A 22,874-nucleotide genomic window follows, 5' to 3' on the forward strand; every position below is an offset into this window, starting at 1 on the left:
CATGGAGAGCAGTATCAACCATCCTTGGTCTACACATCTAGATGCAGCTACGTGCACATTAATGGTGAATTACTGGTGCTATGATCTGCCAGTTCAACAATGTATTCAAGACCTAAAATGACAGATGGCTATGATGATCAAAGGAAGAGTTCTTAGTTATCCTAAGGACCTGAAAGTGAATTAGGCATGTTTGCACATATTTAAGAGGAGGTGTATGGAAATGCATATTAAGTAATAACAACAACAAAAAAAATTGATTTGGGAAGCAAATGGGTGTGAACTTAGGACATGCTTTCAGAAATCAAGACTGAATCTCTTGCAGCAATCTTTCACACAGCCTAAACCTAAACCTATCTCTATGATTCTACCTGGAGATGCCATCAGAAGCACAAAACAGGTAAAAGAGTTTGCCAAAAAGAATATTTTACAGCACTAAGAATATTGTTGTTGTAATGTACGGCAACAAATCTAGATACAAAATCCAGGAAAAGAATGTTGGATTCCAGGATCCTTTATGGGAATGCAGTATTATATATTACCATAGTACTGTATATTATGAATATCAATGTTGAATACACACTTGGAAACTTCGATCCACACAGAGCTCTTGGACCATTACCCCGCCTTTACAAGAAAGCTTCCTTTTATTGTCTCTATAGCAATTGCCTGCTCGCTGTTTGCAAGCTCTGTGCTGAGCTCTCCAGATGTCAGATTTGTACTGGGGAATGACATAAACTGGATGAACTTTACTTCAAGCACATCAGTATTTGTCTTGCCCAGAGAAACAGGGGCTGTATTATCTTACAAGTGGATATAGAATTGTAATGTCTTGAGAAGCAGCCAGTAGTCTCTTTCTCCGTCTCTAGGGAGTCTAGTTTTTTCATTATAGAGGAGTGTTTTAATAGCTGCTTTAGGCTTGCTTTTCAAGTTATGTATTACTGAAAGTATAATTATTTGTCAGTACTCTTTGTTATTCTTTGGAGCCCAGATTTATTAGAATTTCTATTCCTTTAGTTTCTGCAGCAGACAGAGGTCCCATTACATGTGGAGCTAAAGGGATTTAATGAATTTTAGAAAAACAGTAACTTTTACATTTCACACTCTATTATGAGTACTTTGCATGAATTTGCAATTGAAACATGGTAACTGTTTTCTTGTAAACAAAACAGTAGAATCGTGTGTCTTCCAGCATATTTTAGCTTTATCGTTTTCATGAGATTTACAAATACCAAACTATAACATATAACCATGTCAGGAAAAAATAAAGTACCATCATGAGAATAAGAACAGAATTTGGAGAAGAGAAGGATTATGATAAATAACATTCAGTTATGGTAAGATGAAATTTAAAATCTAAACCAAGCAGTAGCAGTGTTTGACTTGCCTTTCAGCCATGATTACTCTCCAAGGCTGAATAATTTCACCAAAAATAAACCTTAGGGTATACTAAAAGTTAGTGTTACTGTAAATGTTTTTAAAATTTAAACAACATAAAAGCACGACTAGGAGTCTACACTTTATAAAACACGAATGTGTTAACTACATAAAACCTCAGGATCTGATTCTATAAACACTTGAGTGACTCCTGAGACCTAACTAAATGAATAAAATTACTAATATATGCAGTATTTAAAGAATCAGTATCTACTTTAGAGTCCCCTGCAGAGCACTATATGTGTAGATACAATGACTCTTACAAATACATTTATGGAATTAACCCAACTAAAATCTGATCACATAATATGTCCTCAAAAACTGGAACCACTTGGTATCAGTGGTGGTATGATGTGGATATATTTTATACACAAGAGAAAAATTATAACTATGTCTTCCTGGAAAACAAAGAGAAGAACCATTCTTGATCAGAATACTTTAAATACTGCAGTTGTAAAAGAATATCTAGAATAATTAAGTAAGATTAAGGAACTGTCCCACAGTATGCCACAAAAGTGCAGGGCTTAAGAATAATCTAAGAGTAGTGAAACTTTCACTGCTTGCTAAGTGTTTTACATTTTTGAAATATGTTGAAGATGAAAGAAAATACTTAATAAACTAATTAATTTTTTTAAGGTACATATCTGTTATTTAAGTATAAAACCAGCTCATTCATCTTTCTGTATACAAACGAAACTCTTCTTACAGGCATCGTGGTTTAACCCCAGACGGCAACTAAGCACCACCCAGCCACTTGCTCACTCCCCCTGGTTTGGGATGGTGGAGAGAATCAGAAGGGTCAAAGTGAGAAACTTGTGGGTTGAGATAAAGACAGTTTAATAGGTAAAGCAAAAGCCACGGACACAAGCAAAACAAACCAAGGAATTCATTCACTACTTCCCATCAGCAGGCAGGTGTTCAGCTATATCCAGGAAAGCAGGGCTCCATCACATGTAATGGTTACTTGGGAAGACAATTGCCATCACTCCAAACATCCCCACATTCCCTCTTCCCCCAGCTTTATATGCTGAGCATGACAGTGTATGGTCTGGAATATCCCTTTGGTCAGTTGGGGTGAGCTGTCCCAGCTGTGTCCTGTGCCAACTTCTTGTGCCCCTCCAGCTTTCTCGCTGGCTGGGCATGAGAAGCTGAAAAATCCTTGACTCTAGTCTAAACACTACTGAGCAACAACTGAAAACATCAGTGTTATCAACATTCTTCACATACTGAACTCAAAACATAGCACTGTACCAGCTACTAGGAAGACAGTTAACTATCCCAGCTGAAACCAGGACAGGTAGTGAATCCTACTGCCAGTGAAATCATGGGCATAAATTTCATTAATATATATGGAGACAATATCGAGGCTTAAGTCATTCCCTAAAATGTACACACAGAAACAAACACAACCATTTTAAAAATCAGGGAGAAAGGCTCTGTCAGGAATTTCCACCATTCTTTGCACTACAATGTATAATTATTGCATTATTTTTGAATAAAACTTGTAGTGCCTTAAATAACTGTGAATATAAACAATTACCTGTGAATAAAGATATATAGTGTGATAGATCAGGTATAATTAATATAATATAATATTCACTAACATGAATAATTGCCTTATGAAATATTTTTCAGTAGTTGATATGAAAAATGCACTTTGAAAAAATTGCTTTAATATTTTGTGTACGGCCCCCAAACCACAATTACCCTGTTAATCTACTTTTCTTCATATATTTAATTTTTATTTTTATTGGGTAGGATTCTGAGATGCCAGTATACAAATGGAACTTGAAGTAGCATCCCCACCCTAGAGTCCTTCAGAGGATTCTCTCTGATACCTATTTTTATTGAAATAAAACTAATAAAAAAAGATTAAGTAATGTATGGGACAATTATACTCACAAAATGTACAGTGCTATAAATTAATGAAAATAGAGCAAGCAAATGTGTAATCCAAAGCCCTTAGAAAAGAGCAAATTTGGGGATTGACAACATCCTTTGTAATGTATTGAATAGTCGTGACTCCGGAAGATGGGTTTTGTCATTTAACATACTTAGGATGTAACAATAAATAGGTTTTCTTTAGAAGTTCGTTTTCTAGTTTATTTATTTAAAAAGCATGCTTAATTCAACTTGTAGTTAATCTAAATCACAGCATAGCAAACAGTTTAGGAAAAAAAATATCCTAGAAGAAACATTCCTGGAACAAAAGCAATTTACTGAGATGGATCATTGTATCAGTGAACACATAAGGTATCACTATTAAGTCCAACTTATTCTTCTTTTCCATATAGAAACCTTCTAAGAGTATAAAATGAGAATTTATAAGAGTGTGTAATGGATATACTGACTACCCATAAAATAATACTTTTTTGTCCTAACTTTCCTGATTTTTCATATCAGCACTAAAACTGATGTAGACAAATTTTCCTAATTTTCTTTTCTCTTGAATTCCTTTGATTTTGTTGTATTATTATAAAACCCAACACTTTGCTCCACAAGTCAGCTTCCCTTTCTTCAGGTTTGACACAATACTGCTTTTATTCAATTGTTTCTGTATTGTTCTTTTATAAATGTCTTATGTTGCTATTTTGATTACATTCTATTTAAATGTAACATACACAAACACATTAGGTGTTGGTTTAGTTTTTAGTAAGAAGTATATTACAAAATTGTATTTTTTGCAGCAGAGAACAAAGCCAACGTTTTTTATCATGCTAATAAGATGTGCTTCTTTCCCTCAACTGTAATAACACACATTAAAATACACAGATACTCAAAGCTTTACTGAGTATTGGGATTATATCTTTTTTTGGAAAAAAAAAAAAAAAATCCAAAAAACCAAACAACAAAACCACAAAAAACCCCACCAAACAAAACCCCTCCTTTTCTTATCCCTTTTTCCAAGTTTTAGTTTTAAAATTTCCTATACTACCTTTATGATAACCACAGCCAACTGCTTAATACCAAATCTTTGAAAATGCAGTTAACTTCCATTAAAAGTAATTGTATATTTTAAAGTGAAGGAAAATGGAGGGGAAAGAATAGGAAAGGGAGGAGAGAGAAGGGAACAGAAGAGGAAAAGGAGAGGAGAAAGAAAGAATGGACAATTAAAAACTTCCTAGGTAGCACTATATTTAAAGTTTGGGAAACAGAGTGCTTGAAACAGTTGATACTGCCTGTAAGAAGATCTTGTTAAGCTAAACAAAGGCATACTTAACCAATTCTTTACACAATTCAATAGGCTAAAATGGAAATACATATTGAGCTTTAAAACCACACAATTTAAATGCATTTCAAAACCAAATGCTCTTTGAATAACCTAACCTTTAAAAATATCAGGTCTCCTCAGAGTACTTATTAGACCTTCATTTTGCTTATTAAATAAATAACTATTTTAGAACCAGCTTCTAAGAAATACTATTTTCAGATTTTTTTTGTGCATAGGATTGTGGATGTTCTGAAGCATTGAAATTTATTTGATGATAAATTAAACAACATTTATTGATGGCTAATCTTTTGCTATCCTAAAATTTAGAAGCATTAATTTAAGTCAATCAAAATTATGGAAATGAATCTCCTGGAGACTGGTGAAGTTTGGCTCAGTCCTTAGAAGAACTGATCACACTCTTGTAGTTAAAACTCACAAGCCCAAATCCCAGTTCTGTAATTCAACTGAAGGAAAAATAGCTGCAGCATCAGAGACTGCAGAGTCTCCTCTGGCTAACCCTATTCATCGACATTCACCCATGCAGGTGCCAAGAAGATGCCCAATAGAAACCTCGATTAGATCAAAGATAACTGTAGCCCTTTGGGGCAAGGGTGAAAGGGTCTTTCTGGTCAGGCTGAAAGGCTTGCATAGGAACAGATGCATGCAGCAGGCCAACACATCCAGCCAAGGCTGCATAGCTCAATGCCACCAGAATGGCAGACTGCCTACTTGGGCTATATTTAGAGCCCGCAGATTGAGAGAAGTTTATTGTCCCAATCCAGTTAGTGCTGGTAGGGACAAACCTGGGATTGTGTGTCCAGGCACAAAAAGAAACCCGATAGGGTCCAGCAGAGAGCTACCAAGAGGACCCTAGGGCACATGAACAATACACAGATGCCGAGGCTAATTTAGTCTGATGAAGAGAATGCCAAGGGGTGATTGAACAGTCACCTACCATCCCTGTGCAGTGAAGATAGAAACAATGGTGTGAGACTCTTCTCAACAGTGGCAAATAGCATAGCATGGGCAACAGTCACAAGCTGCAACTGAAGCATGTTCAGATCAGATATTAGAAAAACTTATACACTGGGAGAGAAATGAAGCACTGAAACAGGTTATGCCAAGAGAAGAGGGTGAGGAATCTCCATCCTTGGGGGTTGAGACTGAGTTAGACAAAGCCATGCCTGACCTGATCTAGGACTGGCACCAGTCCTGCTTCAAGCTGGAGGCTGAACTAGATAAACTCTAGATGTTTCTTCCAACCAATCTTTCTAAGATTCTACAAATTAAAGGGAATACTACCTTGGTTCTTGCAACCCCATTTTCTCCTCTGCTATAAAACTATTGTGCACTTCTTAATGCAAGGATCTTAAAGTCTACTGCTTGAAGAAACAGCCAGCCACTTGAAAAGGGCTACACGTAAAACTTTTTATGAAACAATAAAACAACACAGTAAAATCAATGGGGATTTGGACTGCTACCAGATATTCCCCCAATTGCGCAAAAAGAAGGTGTTGTTCAAAATGCTTTCTAACATATGACTAATGTTCTCAGCATAGCACCATGAGGGTTCATTGCTAAATTTTTGTGTGACTACAATTGCTCCAATTTTAATAGTACAAATTACACTGCTAAATACAAAATCTGATGAAGTTAAACCTTTCCATAAATAAAATTTATTTTCTGTAGACATTAATTTTAAAATTCTCCTATAATAAAAATTTCTATGCCACTGAATACACCTAAAATTCTGTTGGCAATATGAACACATAGAGGCAATAGAATTAAGACTTCTAAAGGAGTAATACATTACCGAGTGAATATACAATACTATAATAAGTAGTAAAGGAATAACTGTGTTAATCTCATTGCAGAAGGGCAAAATAAGTTTCATCTATCCCTTTTTTTTTTTTTTGTCTTTTTAAACACCCATCAAGGCTGAAAACAATGCTTACTGGGAGACAACCCAGAAAATAAAATGGGGTCTTCTAAGGGGAACAGAGATTCCTTTTATTAGGAGACTACAAAGAACATGCTGGTTGTTAGATTTTAGCTACTGCCACTATGTATTCCCTGTCTTATACCAAGGTCTGGAATTCACCCTGGATTACTGAAGGTGGGAGTATATTTTGAGGGGGGAGGCTGGGGGTTAGCTGTGAGTGCATACTTTCCTTTCTTCTATGCTTGCTACAGTTACACCACTTTCTCTCATTCTTCAACTGTATAAATCAAACTGTATCCTATCTCAGTCTCTCTCATATATCCCAGAATCTAGAATCAATTACACTGCCTTGTAGGGCAGCAAGCATTACTTGTATTTCAGTTTTTCCTGCCCATTTTTCTGCTGTTCCTACAATGGAGATCCTGTTGTGAGCTAATGTCCCGTTTGAAATTTGCAACACAAAGCTGGAGTTGAAAAGGGTTTCCTACATACAAAACTCCATCTGTGAGTTCTTTGTTACTGAGAGATCTTGAAAAAAAGGTGAGGTAAGCCTCACTTGAGTTCATAGAAGATGAACCTTGTATCTTCTAAGCATGAAGTCCACAGTAGTTTCCATGGTGCATCTGGAATATGTTAGGTCGAATGGGTATACGCTGGCTAATGGTGTAGCAAGTCCCCATAGTTGTAAGGACCTTATGACTGTTTGAGAAAGGCATGTATGGGAGACATTCTTGCAATACATCGACATTTGGGTCTGTGAGCCCTCCCATTTGAGTCAAGGCTGACTCCACACTTCTGCATCACCATAGTCACTGGCAAATGGAGCTTGCCAATCTGAGGGCAGAACTGTGCCCAGGTCCACAGCTTTAGCTGGAGCTGGTTTCTGTTTGACAGACTTCACAAAGTGAGCTCAGATCTTTTTTCAAAAGGCTAAGCAGGCAGGTTTCTTTCAGTGTCATACAACTGCCGTTTGAAGCTGGTAAGACTCAGCAAGCTCCTGCTGACTACTTTTATAGAGCAGGGTATAACTCAGATCTAAACTAACAACTTATCCTAAACTAATAACTGATTACTGGTCCAAATATCTTCTCTTTTATCACAAAAAAAAAAAAAAAGGCAAAAAGCCCTCAGAGCATGTGCCTTCATAGTCTAAGAAAATAATGAGAGCAGTTCACTTTTAACAACTGCACCTTCTTCCTATTGTCAGCCAAGTTCTGCAGAGCTACAATGATCTTTTTGTTCCTTTGAGACTTTGCAACAGATTTAAGATGTTTCATGTAATTCACTAATTTTCTTACCTATCATGCAATTCACTAGTTTTCTTATGGTGTTACAACACCACACTGTAAGAGATACAAATAAGAGATGGCCTTTCTTAAGCAGATGGACCCAAATACCTACGAAAATTAATTACTTTTTACTCATTACTACAAATATATCAGTATTCCTACAAAGCTCCAAGACAGATGTCAAGAATTCAGGAATTCTTAATGCTAAGCCAAAGAAATATCTGTGGAGCACAAAAGAATGAAAATTTCTAATACTGTGCTCAGAGAAGTAGAGATTTTTTTTTTACAGGAAAATTAATATAAGTTAGCAAGCCTTGCATATCAGTTGAGACCGCTATTTAAAATTCCAACACTTTTCAATTTTATTATAATTCTGCATACTAATAGTAATAAACAGAACAACATATATACAATCTACATCTCTTTTCTCAGTTTTACCTATGTACAGAGAATTAGGTACTATAACCTACCACTGAATTCATTATTAGAAATTAAATGCATGATTTTCTCTTTTCTAAATTATGTATTTTACTTGCTCAATTTTATGTTCCAAATAAGCCACTTAGACTGAATGCCAACAAAAGTAGTCTCCTATGCAATTCTCTTGAATTGTATATTATCACTGACCAGATTTTTTAAACTGGAAGCTCTCATTAATACTAATTGTCCCATGACCAAGGTATATTGCTGCAGTCTTGGAGCTTCGTAGGAAACAAGTTATGACACAGGACTTCTTCTTTCATTCCTCTAACCCATGCAATTTTCAACTCTGGAGCATGTAAAGTGTGAGAAAAAGAGGCTCTACTTGCTCTGTTACCAAATGCAGGAGCTGGCAAAAACCTAACCACCACCATTTGAGGTAAGAACAAACCAGCTCCTGGTGACTGCTATCACCAAAGAGGCTATCCTCACAGTGACAAGCAAAGGGATAAAAACATGATCCCAAATGTGTCTTTTATGACATTCACTACCGTGAAAAAGCAAAGACCTCAATGTTAACATGAATGATAATTTCAACAACTGTTCTTTTGCTTCTTACAGGCAAAGTTAATTTTCATTCATAACTTTTTCTTCCTCATCCCCATCCTACTCCTGCATACTATACTTTATTTCTTGCCAAAGGAGAAATGAAAGAGTAGAGGAAAAAAAGTGATAAAAAGGAGATTCATTTAATGGTATCATGAAATGTAATACAGATAGGGCTATGCTATCTCTCCATTGCTCATTGTTGTATGTAGCAGATGGAAAACTCCATTGATAACAACTCTGTCATTCAATAGCCTTGAAAATACTTAAAGAATACTCTGTCCTCCAGGAACATTTTTCTGTTTTGTATTACAAAATGCAGCAGAAGTTTATATACACATAAATATTTCATAAAGGTACTTTACCTTTTTGTAAGCAAATTGGCAATGTAAAATAAATGCAGTTGAATACAATACAGATTTGACAGGCAAAATTTGCAGTTGCACCATGCATCTCATTTATCAGTTACTCTTATCCAATATTGCATTGCATCACTCTTTACTTAACAAGATTTACACTTACAAGCCAGATCAGCAAGACCTTTACATCAGATCAGCATGTTCGCTGCAAATTTACTTAAGAGTGTGCCATCATAAAAAGCCTGAAAAAGTCTAAATAGGGAGTAGCCAGGAGTTATCACAACAGAGGAATACCATGTGAAATATATTTGGAATAACTAATTCTCCATTTAATTGCTTATTAAAATATTTACTACATACTTCTTGCAATCAAAGTATCTTTCATTTGTTCTTACAGATTTTTCAAGTCTGTGTCTTTAAGAAAAACCCAACATTTGAACATAAAACATGTTTTGCAATAAGCTTTGACTGTTTGACTAAATGCTATTGCAAACACAGAATTACAAGCTATTGAAGAGAAGAGTAACCTCAGATATTGGCAGTGGTTATATCTGCATAACACTCAGTTGCTTTTACTTAAGAACTCATGCTGTGAAGTAAATTGTCTGGGTTTTCTTCACTTCTCATGACATTTTATTCACCTTTGAAAGTGAGAAGTACATTTCATTCTCCTGATGTTTTAGGTCTGTGTAAAAACCTGAAATATTTAAACCTAGCTTTCCCTTTACACTTCTCCTCACTTTCCAGTGTCTCTAATCCATCCATGTAATTTAGTTTAAGATATTTATTTACAGTCCAATCTTTCCATCCACATGAGACTTTTACAGCAAAGATTAAGTTGGATGGAGGCCAAGAATGGTATAGAGACAGAATTAGAGGGCTGAATAACTTTCTCATGTGCAGGTATACACAGAAATTAATTTAGATAAAAAGTGGTCCTTTTCCTACCATTTAATAGTAATCTATATTGGTTGTAAATTGCATCCATTCTTTCACTGTTTTTTTTAATTGCATGACCTTGCAAATTGTATCATGCGATTTTATCTCAAGAATTCAGATTTATTACAATTACAGACTTTTTATTCCTGTTATTTGTATTGCATCTTACATCACCATAGCTTAATAACATATATATATATATATATGCAACTCCCACATTCTTGTAATTTCAAAGTGGTTTTAAGTTGAGAAAACTATTTTTGAAATAGCTAAATATCTAGTTTCTTTTGAAAAAGGAGTTCCATGAGTTTAGGCTTAGCAATAGTATCGTAAGTATATTACCAGATATCAGGAATGATCTACAAATTTTTTTTTACAATATTATCAATTATTGCCTATTGACAACAGACCATTTCTTAAATTAAACCACTAATTTAAGCCAATTTGACAATGTGACAATCCATGTGACATTTTAAGATTCTCCATATTGTGCAACAATTGCTGTGTTACAAGTTGGGTATAAAGTAACAACAAATTTCTTGAGTTTGGTTTTAAAGGTCTTCTTCATCCACGTTTTCACTGGTCTTAAACTGCCTGCCTAACAGTCTGCTAAATGGAGAATCAGATTCTAAAGCTGAATTCACAACCAAGAAATGTTTTCTGAATGACTTGTGGCATCATTTAACATGTACGAAAATCTCCGACGCTTCCGGTACTTCTAAATTTCTGGAGTACATGCATGATATTCCAGAAAAGCAGAAACACTCCTCAGGAATAGCAAGTATAATTTCAGAACTGAACGTGATCATAATTCAAGTCATAGGGAGCCAAATCTAGCAGATAGGTCAAGGAATTCAATGTCTGAAATACTTACTAAAAATGTATTTTCCCACTGAAACAGGTTAATGAATGTATTTTTCCTTCTGCTTTAGCAGCTTGCACTAGACATTAATGAATTCTGCCTTGAAGATTTTCAACTATAAAAATAATTTTGAATGCTGACCTGGTCTACCAAAATATTTGCAATTTATTTCTGTTTGATCTACAAATTATACAGATATACTCTACTTAATCATTAAACTTATTAAGAAAATTATTGAATTATATGGGGTTCATATATCTCAGGAATGCATTTGAAAGTCTTCCCAGCTTAATGGTGAAGTATTGTTACACTGGGAAAGTGTTTTAGTAATCAATGGGGTACATACTTTCATGCTTCAGTACAAAAGAAACAGGAAGTACAAAACCTACAACCTAAGATGTGGTACATCAGAATTCTAACTGATCTGCCTATTAGATTTCCTCCCCATGACAATAACAAGACACAGTAATTGCTATATTTTACCATAAGAAAGAATATCTTTTTGCATAATGGTGTTTCTGAAATCTCGGTGGAAAACCATGCACTATAAACTTCTAAAGTCTTCTGAAAGAATGTCTGTTCATGTGATGTCTATCAAAAAGTCTTGCTTAAAGACAGAAAATTAAGTTCAGTAGTTTTACCCAAAAACCTGAACTGCACAGACACAAAAAAATCATCATTTCATTGCTTGGAACATCATATATATTATAAAAAGTAAAAGAGAAAATGGAATGACCTTATTTTAAATTTACTGAATATTTTTGACTAGAAGGATTATAATAAGATTTGCCTACATACATGCATGCTTTCTCACTGGTATAGCCAATTCAAGAGTAAAAAATGTAACACAGAGATAGACGACTTCAAGTTTTAATTACCGCATGAACACTGGTATGTACATAAGTTCCTCTAACTTTAAGGATACATGTAGTAAAAAGAGCATCAGTACCAAGCATAACAAACAGCACAGCAGTTTAAAAACTGATCTTGGGTAACAGAAAATCCTTTCTCTACTATAATGTGCCCAAAAAAAAGTTAAATACATGTGAAAAAATAGTACGGACAGTCCCTTGTTTAAAAAATCCCTGATTTCACAAACAAACCAATGTGGAATTTCCATTCATAGAAAGGTCAGGACAAAGCCCTAACATAACTTTGAAGCTGGCCCTGCTGCGACCTGGGGGGTTTGAAGACGATGATCACAAGGTCCCTTACTTTCTAAATTATTCTATGATTTCATGAAGTACATGAAATTTAATGCACTTAGATTAAGAAAAAAAAAAAAACAAACAAAAAAAACCTGAACCTGCAGAGATTTGAATGTGAAATTACAAAGAATTACTTATTTCAAATTTGATCTCCAACTTGTCAAGAACCAGAGAGAAAACAAAAAGTTATATTGAAAGCAAATACTAGCAGTAGTGCTTGAAGTTTGAGAACTCCTTAATAGCTAAAACCAAAATAATAAATTTATTGGTCTTCAATTTGCATAAGATTAAGATGATCTACAAACTTTCTTAGTATTGTTTTTTTAAGAAAAATGCCTTTGATTCTTTCTATATGTTATGCTTATTTTTCAGATATGTAACATAGTACCACTTGTAGTCCACCTGTCAATGGATTTCCTTTTCTTGTACAAAGATTTCAACATTTCTTAGGTTGTAATATTTTTCATCCCTTCATTTTGCATTATAATGGAAAGTTGTAAACCCACTTATATTTAAAGAAATATTTAACTGATTTTTGTACATAGCCTGATTAGGCTACCACAAGACTTTGAAAATTATTGTCTCCTTCAATAAAATATTCAATAAAAAAGTATAAGCATATGTTGATAAAGCATCTCTGGTGTGTTTTGATATTACTGCATGAAATATATTTACAAGCAATACATTCATTATAGCATCATATTATATTTGGCACATTATTTCATAAAGCTTCTGTTTTCTGCCATCCAATCTCCAATGTCAAAAGACAAAACATCCTTGACCATTAAAATTCAAAGCACAAATAGATTCAAAAAACCAGCTTTTATAACATGTTCATTTTCTATATTTTTTCTTCTACCCCATGCTTTTGGAAATGTATGTATAACTTTAGCTTATATAATTTTTCCACTGTAGAAAATATTTTATGTTAGTATCCTACAAATGCTGAATTATAAGTTCAGGAATAATTTGGTTAAAAGACTTGAAACTGAATTGAATATCTCCTGAAAAAAATCCAAGACCTAGAGACACTAGTAAAGACCAGATGTCTTCTGTTGTTTGTTTGTTTGTTTTTCAGAAAATATACAACACAAGACATTTTTGCTTTTTAAGATCCAAAGTTAAGAAAAATGTAAGGTTGTCATGTTGAGTAGCTACCTGAACTTAGTGCATTAAAACCAATGTCAGAATAGGCATTGTTTGAGTAAGTTACTTTTAGGGCATTGCTACAGATTAACATCCTCAGATTCACCATTCTCTAACATGACTACACTCAATTTTATATTAATATACCAGTAGGCAAAAGCTTTAAGGAAAAAAAAAACTTATGTAAAAATTCAAATTTATACAAAATAGATTCTGTATTTTCTTCTACCATTATTTTATGAAGTTTATACTTTTAAAGAAAAACATGAATGATTGAAAAGTACTTTTTCCTTCTAAACTACAATTTTCTCCACCTTTATTATTTTTAAGTTTTTAATAATAATCTGTTTCGCAAGGTGTAATTGTAAAGAAGTTTCACCTTTACCATCTGTAAGCCCAGTTATGTGCATTTCTCCAAAGTCATTTGATGCTACAGTTTGTTACCAACATAAGAAATTCTAAATTAGCTAGGCATTACTACTTTAGCAGCTTCCTTAAAAACTGAGAAAATCCAGAACCTAGAGAATGTTGCTAAACTGAAGAAATGAGTAGACTTTCCTTTACCTGTTCTTTAGGAAGTCTTTGCTATTGATAAAGGTTTTATATAAAATAATAATAATAATAGACGTTAAAAAAATCTAAAAATACAAGAATTTCAAATTCTACCAAATCTTTCCTAAAAAATAATAAAAGGCAATAGCTGAAAATATAAAAAAAAAAAGAAATTTGATCTTAAATCTGAGAATTTCCAAACACTAGAACAATCACAAATATTAAATACACTATATGTATGAGATGAATATCATATCACAAGGCTCTTGATCTAATGAAAAGACATAAAGAAAACATTGTGAATACCTCTTAATAGAAGAGCGCATTTTTTCCCTTTCATGATAGAAACTGATAGGGGAGTAATAATACTGCAGTTCAGAGGAACCAAGGGTGGGGAGAGGAGAGAGACTATTAGCTACATAAATCACCAAACATATACCTCTTCTCTAAAATGACAGTGCCAACCATCCACATATCCCATAGGTGAATTTACACAGTAATCTTAACATGAGACTAGTTTTTTTACTGTATTCTTCATGTTGCTCTATCAGCAGCAAACTGAGTGGCACTAGAAATGCAGAGACTGGTTTTCCTTGGTATTACATTCTTATATAAATATTTAATACTTTGGAAAGAAAGCTCTATTCACATGTTTCTCTGTTTATCTATCTACCTATCTGTAAATGTGAAGAAGGAATTAAAAATTGCTAGAGTTTTAGTGGCAATACTCATGCTGAATTAAGACTGCGGAATAACGTTTTTTTGTACTCTTATTGAAGACATCCAAAAGTTTTCAGAAAGCATATCTCCACAGTGGTTTAGGTTTGTGTACAAGCTAAGTCCCTTTCATTACAAATGCATTATTTGCTGCCTGTGAACCAGAATTACTGGTGTTTATAATGGTATTAAGACAAAACAAGACCTTGATGTACCAGTGGTGCTTTCTAAGGGACTGAAGGGACCTGAAGAACTGAATCCCACAGTCTCTGAGTCCATCCTGTTTCTTCCTTGGAAAACTCAATACTGCCTGAAAGGGAAAAGTAACGCAGGCTTTTTGTTATGAAGTCTTTGCTGATTACTCAGAAACTGATCAGTGAATGTCCTTTTTTTAAAAATAAAATAGCACAGAATATTGTGGTAAGACAATTTTTCCCAGTGCGGGTATCTTACACCTTCTCACTGGTTTCTTTGTGTCTACCAAGGAAAGCATGGCAAATGCTCTTCACTGGTTGTTACCCCTTGTTGATGGTGGATGAGCAATATCCCATACTCCGGAATTTACCAGCTGTCTGGCTGAAAGGATGCAAACTCTCCTTGGAGAATGAATCTTGCCAATGTTATCCACAGTTCTGTTACTTCAAGATTAGTGGGCTTCTTTGCACTACTGACAGGGTCATAAATGTCCGGACCCTGAGAGCACTGTTAGCCCTGCCTGTCCCTGGCCACCCACCTCCCCTCGGGGCTCTGGCCCATGGGGACCCCCACTGCACTGTGACTGTAAATTGAATCTATACAGAGAATTGCAGCTAGTCTGCAATAAAACATTTTTCATATTTAGAAGAGCACCTAACAAGTGCAGAAAAATCTGGCTACCTTTTGCTCACTGATCTCTTGGTGAACTATGATAGTGTTGATTATGACTTTTAAATGCCTAAATAGTCTGCAGTTAGTGTATCAGAATGATTGCTTCACTTTCTGTGCTCTCCTTCAATAGCTGTAGTCAGCACAGACTTTCAGATGAAATCTTCATTATAAAAGACAAAGGGTAGGGAATAGGGTAACTGATGTTCTTGGCTACAGCTCCAAGACTCTGGGTTTTCTTCCTTAATTTGATCTGAAAACAGCTCAAACTAGTACAGTTGGAGACAAAAGCCACCTTTTGAGGGATTCTTTGAAGACACCAGCAGCGTTCTTCCTAGATAAAGAGAATTGCAGGCTGTTTGAATAATTTGCACAGAATCCATTTCATACTGCTTAATTTTTCTGATTAAACTTATTTGTATTTACTGGATGATTGATTACATAAGAATGACTAATAACTTTGGCAAGCATCTATTGTATTTTTCACATAAATAAAACCAGACAATTATAATCCTACTTGTAGAAGGTTTTATACATAGTTATTGGGTTATAATCATAAAAAAATTAACAACTTGTTAGCATTAGTAGCAATTCCGTTCAACAACTTTTGGAAGCATTTATTAATCATTTATTAACACTTATTTATAAACTAACTTCTGCAGGCACATTTCCACCATGTTTATTTCATTTAATAATACAATTTTCAATTCATTTTATGAGCTTATGGCTGTTCTCTGTAACTGTATGAAGACAACCACACTATCTCTTCTGGTCATAGTCGAGAGGGACCAGAAGACCCAGTTGAGCCTTGACAGTGTCTGTATTGGAAGACTAACTTTCTCCTGCATGTAGTTTTTTTTGGCTCTTTCCCTTAAAAGATGATCTTGGAAATTACACATTACCTACATTATGGCAAGAAAGGGCTGTAGTGCTGTTTTATCATTGCTTAGTTAAATCAGTCTGATAAAAAGACATCCTGTAAAATTTCAGCATAGTTTATTACTGGCTGCTGGGAAAAAAATCATGACTCATGCATTATATATGCATCTTTACTTGACATGTGCAAGTAGTTAACTGTCCCTGTGTAAACAGCATTTATATCTGAATCTTAGCCAGAAACCTGTCCCTAAAATGTGAACAGAGGAAAAAATTTATTTTGTTTCCATTAAAGAATATTGACCAAGTATGGAAATTATGATGACCCAACTACAAATCATAATAGAGAATACTAAATGTGTGTAGTCTAAACATCCTCCTCACTCAGCTGAGAAGATGTTGAGGCATGGTAGGAAAGTGATCCTTAGTTACTTAAGCACAGTGAGAAACTGTCTCAAAAGCATGTATTTATTTTTCAAATTTATCATTCAAAAGACTCAAAAGTATCCCAAATGTCTCAAAAAATATAAACAAAACAAAAAAAAAACCCTTCACAATCAGTAAAGCTTCTTTAAAAATTCTTTCAGGAACTGAAAATAGGGATTTAGAAGAGGCTATCTCAATATTATCCTCATGACTCTCTAAGTAGGCTAAAATATAAATGAAGTTTAAACAGATGTTTTAGAAAACTTGCTGAAACCCTCTGAATGCTTAGGAAACAAGAAAAGGCTGAATTTTTCAGAAAGATTCCAGTTACATTTAGCAGTATTTTCATTTTAAAAAAGGACATCAATATTATTTTTTGACATCTCCATCTGAGAAGACTTTTTCTGCTCTGGGCTGTTCAGTCTGTGTTTTGGTAACACATCTCATTTTTCTGGTTTGGCCTTATAGTACCTCACAAGTAGAACAAGTTTTTAACTCATTATGGAATATCTGCAAGAACTTACGATAAATGCAACCAGTTTTCTTTTGATTTCCCTATCAAATTATATAGTGTAGCAACAACAAGATTTACAAAAAGATGCCTCCCACTTAGTAAATATTTGAAATTCTGAAGTAGTTTTTGATTTTAAAGTAGATCAGAGATAAATTCAGAGAAATATAGGATATACAATCTCAATCATTCTATGCAGGGGTATACAAATAGAGATTTCAGAAAACAGCATTAATTAATTATGGACCTAGCATTAATTTTTAAATTGTCCACTGTCTTCTCCGTAAAGTTTACCTTCCCAATATTTGTCCAAGTATATCTATTTGTAGACTAAGATGACTTTTCAGGTTGTTTTCATATTTACTAGTTTTTGTCATCCCTTGGAGTAGTCTTTGATGATAAATGCTATTAAGAGGTACTGTATTGGCTTTGTGTGGCAAGGTTTTGGTAGTAGGGGGGGCTACAGGGGTGGCTTCTGTAAGAAGCTGCTGGAAGCTTCCCCTGTGTTTGAGAGAGAGCCTGTACCAGCCAGCTCTAAGACGGACCCGCCGCCGGCCAAGGCCGAGCCAATCAGCAATAGTTGTAACGCCTCTGTGATAACATTTTTAAGAAGGAAAAAAAGTTGCTGGGACAGACAGAAATGGAAGCTGGAGAGAGGAAAACATGTAAGAGAAACAATCCTGCAGACACCACGGTCAGTCAGAAAGGAGTAGGAGGAGATGCTCCAGGCACCGGAGAAGATTCCTCTGCAGCCCGTGGGGAAGACCATGGTGAGGCAGGCTGTCTCCCTGCAGCCCATGGAGATCCATGGTGGAGCAGATATCCACCTGCAGCCCGTGGAAAACCCCACGCTGGAGCAGGTGGGTTCCCGAAGGAGGCTGTGACCCCATGGGAAGCCCGAACTGGAGCAGGCTCCTGGCAGGACCTGTGGCCCTGTGGAGAGAGGAGCCCACGCTGGAGCAGGTTTTCTGGCAGGACTTGTGACCCCGCGGGGGACCCATGCTGGAGCAGTCTGTCCCTGAAGGACTGCACACCATGGAAGGGACCCATGCTGGAGCAGTTTGTGAAGAACTGTAGCCTGTGGGAAGGACCCACATTGGAGAAGTTTGTGGAGGACTGTATCCCATGAGAGGGACCCCATGCTGGAGCAGGGGAAGAGTGTGAGGAGTCCTGCCCCTGAAGAGGATGAAATGGCAGAGACAATGTGTGATGAACTGACTGTAAACCCCATTCCCTGTCCCCCTGCGCTGATGATGGGGGTAGGTAGAGAATCTGGGAGTGAAGTTGTGCCTGGGAAGAAGGGAAGGGTGGAGGGAAGGTGTTCTGAGATTTGGTTTTATTTCTCATTACTTTACTCTGGTTGATTGGTAATAAATTGAGTTCATTTTCCCCAAGCTGAGTCTGTTTTGCCCGTGATGGTAATTGGTGGGTGATCTCTTCCTGTCCTTATCTCGACCCACAAGCTCTTTGTTACATTTTCTCTCCCCTGTCCAGCTGAGGAGGGGGGATTGATAGAAGGGCTTTGGTGGGCACCTGGCATCCAGCCAGGGTCAACCCACCACAGATACCTTTAAGATGTCCAAAACCAGTGTGACCTATTATGTTTTTTCAACAAAACCTCTCAGCATTACAGTTGGGGGACAATGAAATGAAGAGGAAAATATATGCTTAAAAGAAGGTAAACCCCCTGAAAACTTTCAAGTAAGAAAGAAGAATGAACTGAAAAAAGTAAGGTAAATTGCACAAAAAGAAGATGTGGGGAAATAACATGACAGCATGTAGGAACTAATACAGCCTTTTTCTCAAAGAAGCTGAATATTCAATTTTAGTAGGGATGGCAGCAGAGATCCTAAATACTCAGAGTCTACTTCACAGTGGTATTGCCTTCATAAGGACTGCAGGTATTTGTACCTGCCACTCTACTCTGTTTTTAGAATAAATTACCATACAATTCAAACAGATATTGTACTAAAATAATTCTAATAAGATCAATTCATATTATACAGAAATCTCCAAAATGAGCTGTATACAACAACTTAAAAACATGTAATGCTGAAAGAATGTTTCAAAATCAAAGTGTGAACTTTTGAAAAAGGCAGCTCCAGTCAACTCTAATAACAACAAGGGTCTGTCAAGTTATACATCTTTCCTAATGTAATCAAACTTGTCATAAACTTCACATTAACATAAATAATAGGAAAGAAAGTTTTATGGGGAGTAAGGTAAATACACTGTTCTACAAAGTTAACACTGAGGACTTTCTTTTTTGTTCTGGCTTTAAGTTTAAATTAAGCATCTGTGTGATTGCACTCTGTAGCCACTGGGTTTGTTCTCATTTGAGTACATTGCACCCCACTACACAGACTGGTCACTTCAGGTTTTAGTATTTGGTACATTGTAGTTCTCCTCAGAGAAATATATTGCAAATTCATTGAAGGAAGTAGCTATGAGAAAAAAAAGTCTCAAACTGCGTCTGAAACATAACATGAAAAGAAGGGAAGAGGTACACTAATGTCCATTAATGTGCATGCCCTGCAACTAGAGGAAGCACATTGTGTTCTTTAGATCTTCTAGTACTGAAAGAAATACAAGCTATACCAGACTAAAATGAACGCTACTATGATTTACAGTATTACATTTATACACACAGTTACTATGTTTGGTTATGAAAAACAAAAGATAAAAAGTCATTATATGTTTCTTTGAATATATGTTAATTACATGTTTATTACATGTTTCTTTGAAATAACTCTGTAATTTGGAACATGCTCTGCATAGTGCAGAATTTTTCTGTGTGGATTATGGGATATGAAAGGGAAAGAGATAACACACATTACATCATTTGCTACATTTTTTCTCCCATCACTGTGATGATAGCTGCAAAACCATTCACCTCCTGTATAAATCAGAAGAGTGTTGGGGCTACTTTAACTTGCACTACCTGTTAAAAATATCGAAGGGTAAATATGGATGCAAGGGATTACTGATCTGTTGAATATATTTTGTCAACATTACTATGTATAAACACCCCACCTTGGCATGTACTTAAAGAATTCTTGTCTGTTTGGGGAGGGTTATACTTTCTTCTGCCTTTAGAGAAGTGCAAAGAAGGCATTTAATGTTTGTTGAACAATACTCTTATAGACATGCTTTTGAAACATACATCATTAATATTAACAGGTATGTAGAAAGGTTACTAAGTAGCTCAAAATCAGTAATTAATGCCCAAGATTAAATATCACGTAATAGCTTACTTAAAATTTTTAATTTAACTGCATACATAATGCACATTCTCAAACTAACTCCTCTGTGATTTCCAATCTTTTTGAAATGAATAGCTTAAAAAATATTTTTCATATCTACTTGACTGGGCAGTGAAAAATGCAAAATAATTGTAAATTTGTTCACCAAAATTTTTTTAAAACTAAAAAGTAATGGTTGACTTTTACAAGATTACAGTAAGATTTCTAATTGGTGTAAAGAGGTCTGCATTAAAATTAACTGAAGACACAGTTACTGGACTAAGACTAATGGAGAAACAAAGAATCAGTTAAAATGTACTTGCATTCTTTTCCCTTGACATTTTTTTCAGTTAAAATACTTCCATTTATTTTTTGTATACTTACTTTGAACTCCATGGGAGCGAACTATTTTCCAGGTTTCTGAGGCTACCTCTTTTACATCCACTTGGTAATGATGAATGGGCACACCTCCATGTGAATCTGGCTTATTGAACAAAACCTTGGCAGTGGTTTGTGACAACTCTAAAACTCGTACTCCATAAGGATTTGATGGCACATCTAAAAAAGTACAAACATTAATTTAATAATCAGCAGCAACTATACAGACTTAAACAGTTGATAATCTACTCCAAAAAGTCTCCTTTGCATCCTGAAGGGATAAAAGATGAATATTGAATATGATGTAATAATGTTTGCCTTAGATAAACAGATTAAGCTTTCTAATAGAGAGCTGTAAGAAAACCACATTTATTTTCTTGTATGCTGAGGTAATGCAAAAAATTTTTCCATTTCTGCCTTTCTTTTATAATATGATCTTGTTTAATAGCTAATTTCATCATAGGAAAATGTAAGAGATTATTTTGTTTACTGTATAATTACATAAAAGAGAATAACAAACTTTAAATCAAATTTAACAAGAGGAATAGTTATAGCTAAATAGATCATTCAGAGTCTGAATTCTTCTAAATGAGATTATGACAAAAAATTGCAGAAATAATTTGGCCATTTTTATGAAACTCTGAAATACTGCTGAAAATATGAATCCTTTTTTTCTTTTTTTTTTTTTTTGAAAGACTGGATTCCAAGCTACTAGAAAGGAATATTAATGGAAGGTTTCTATTATCTTTTCAGTTTCAGAAATAATTTGCAGAATAGGTGGAAAGAAACATTTTATCTGAAATCAAAAAGAAGTGCATATCTTTTGAAGTAGAAAAGAACTACGAAAATAACGCAAGTGTCTGTAGGTGTTGAGATGCTAGATATGAAACAAAACCAAAAAATTAACCTTGGGGTCAATACATTTTTAAAAATAGAAACATTAAGTTACTTTTACAATGTATGACCAAACTAACACATAGAAGACAAAAGATTAAGTTTTCAGGACATGCTTTAGTGGGCATGGTGGTGTTGCATTGACGGTTGGACTCGATGACCTTAAAGGTCTTTTCCAACCCAAACAATTCTATGATTCTATGATTTTCTAATTGTCCTACATTTTAAAGTGTTATAATTACAAAAAAACCCTGTATTGAGAATACTAGGAAGAATTTTAGTTCTGTGGACAGCAATTTGAAACACATTAAGAATTTCTCTTCTGATACATCCAACAATTATTTGCATACCTGCTTACAGATTTGACATTGCTTTTGTCTCCATGATATGAAAGATATTTTTATAAGGACATGCAAGAATTTGAGCCAAAGCCTATCATTTGGTTAGTGAGTACAGAACCATTTACATAAAATGTAGTCTTTATTCAAGGGCTGTCAGACAGTTGGTAACAAAAAGAAAGTCAATCTGAGCTTCACCCAATATTGGTACTTGAATGAAAATGAGCCAAAAATGTCTATAAAATATTAAATAATGGGTTTAAGGACATACTCAGCCACGAATTCTCAGGAAAGCAACACCTGCCAAAGCTGCTCTAAAGGGGATGATTTGTATAACTTTTTAATTATCAGGCACCTAAATTTTTCAGAAAAATTCTCTAACAGTTGTCAGAGTTGAGTGTCTTAATGCTAGTATCATACTTCTGTAAATTCTTAGAGTTAGCATTTCTGAATATAGGACTCCTGAAACCTCCAATGCTTGATGCTCATTGGGTTAAAACCAGCATAGATTTATTTACATGGAGGAACAATTTTAATATCTTTTACTTAGAGACACAACTATATGAATCCATGACGTTAAAGATTTGAGTAGAATGCAAATCTCAGCTTGAGGGATTCAAACCCTCAAATCCTTTCTTATTCCAGGAAACATTAATTTCA

The 22,874-nt window shown here is 35.0% G+C and overlaps 1 protein-coding gene across 1 annotated transcript in view; it reads right to left on the reverse strand.

The window, feature by feature from the left end:
• NCAM2 (neural cell adhesion molecule 2) overlaps positions 1-22,874 on the reverse strand; it is a 160,612-nt gene that overhangs the window by 45,496 nt on the left and 92,242 nt on the right. The window contains exon 12 of the mRNA XM_010568451.1: positions 20,989-21,162. Within this exon, the coding sequence (XP_010566753.1) occupies positions 20,989-21,162 (174 nt within the window). The remainder of the gene's footprint in view (positions 1-20,988; positions 21,163-22,874) is intronic.

Source organism: Haliaeetus leucocephalus, unplaced genomic scaffold, assembly GCF_000737465.1.
Source record: "Haliaeetus leucocephalus isolate CR32 unplaced genomic scaffold, Haliaeetus_leucocephalus-4.0 Scaffold243, whole genome shotgun sequence".
NCBI lineage: Eukaryota > Metazoa > Chordata > Aves > Accipitriformes > Accipitridae > Haliaeetus > Haliaeetus leucocephalus.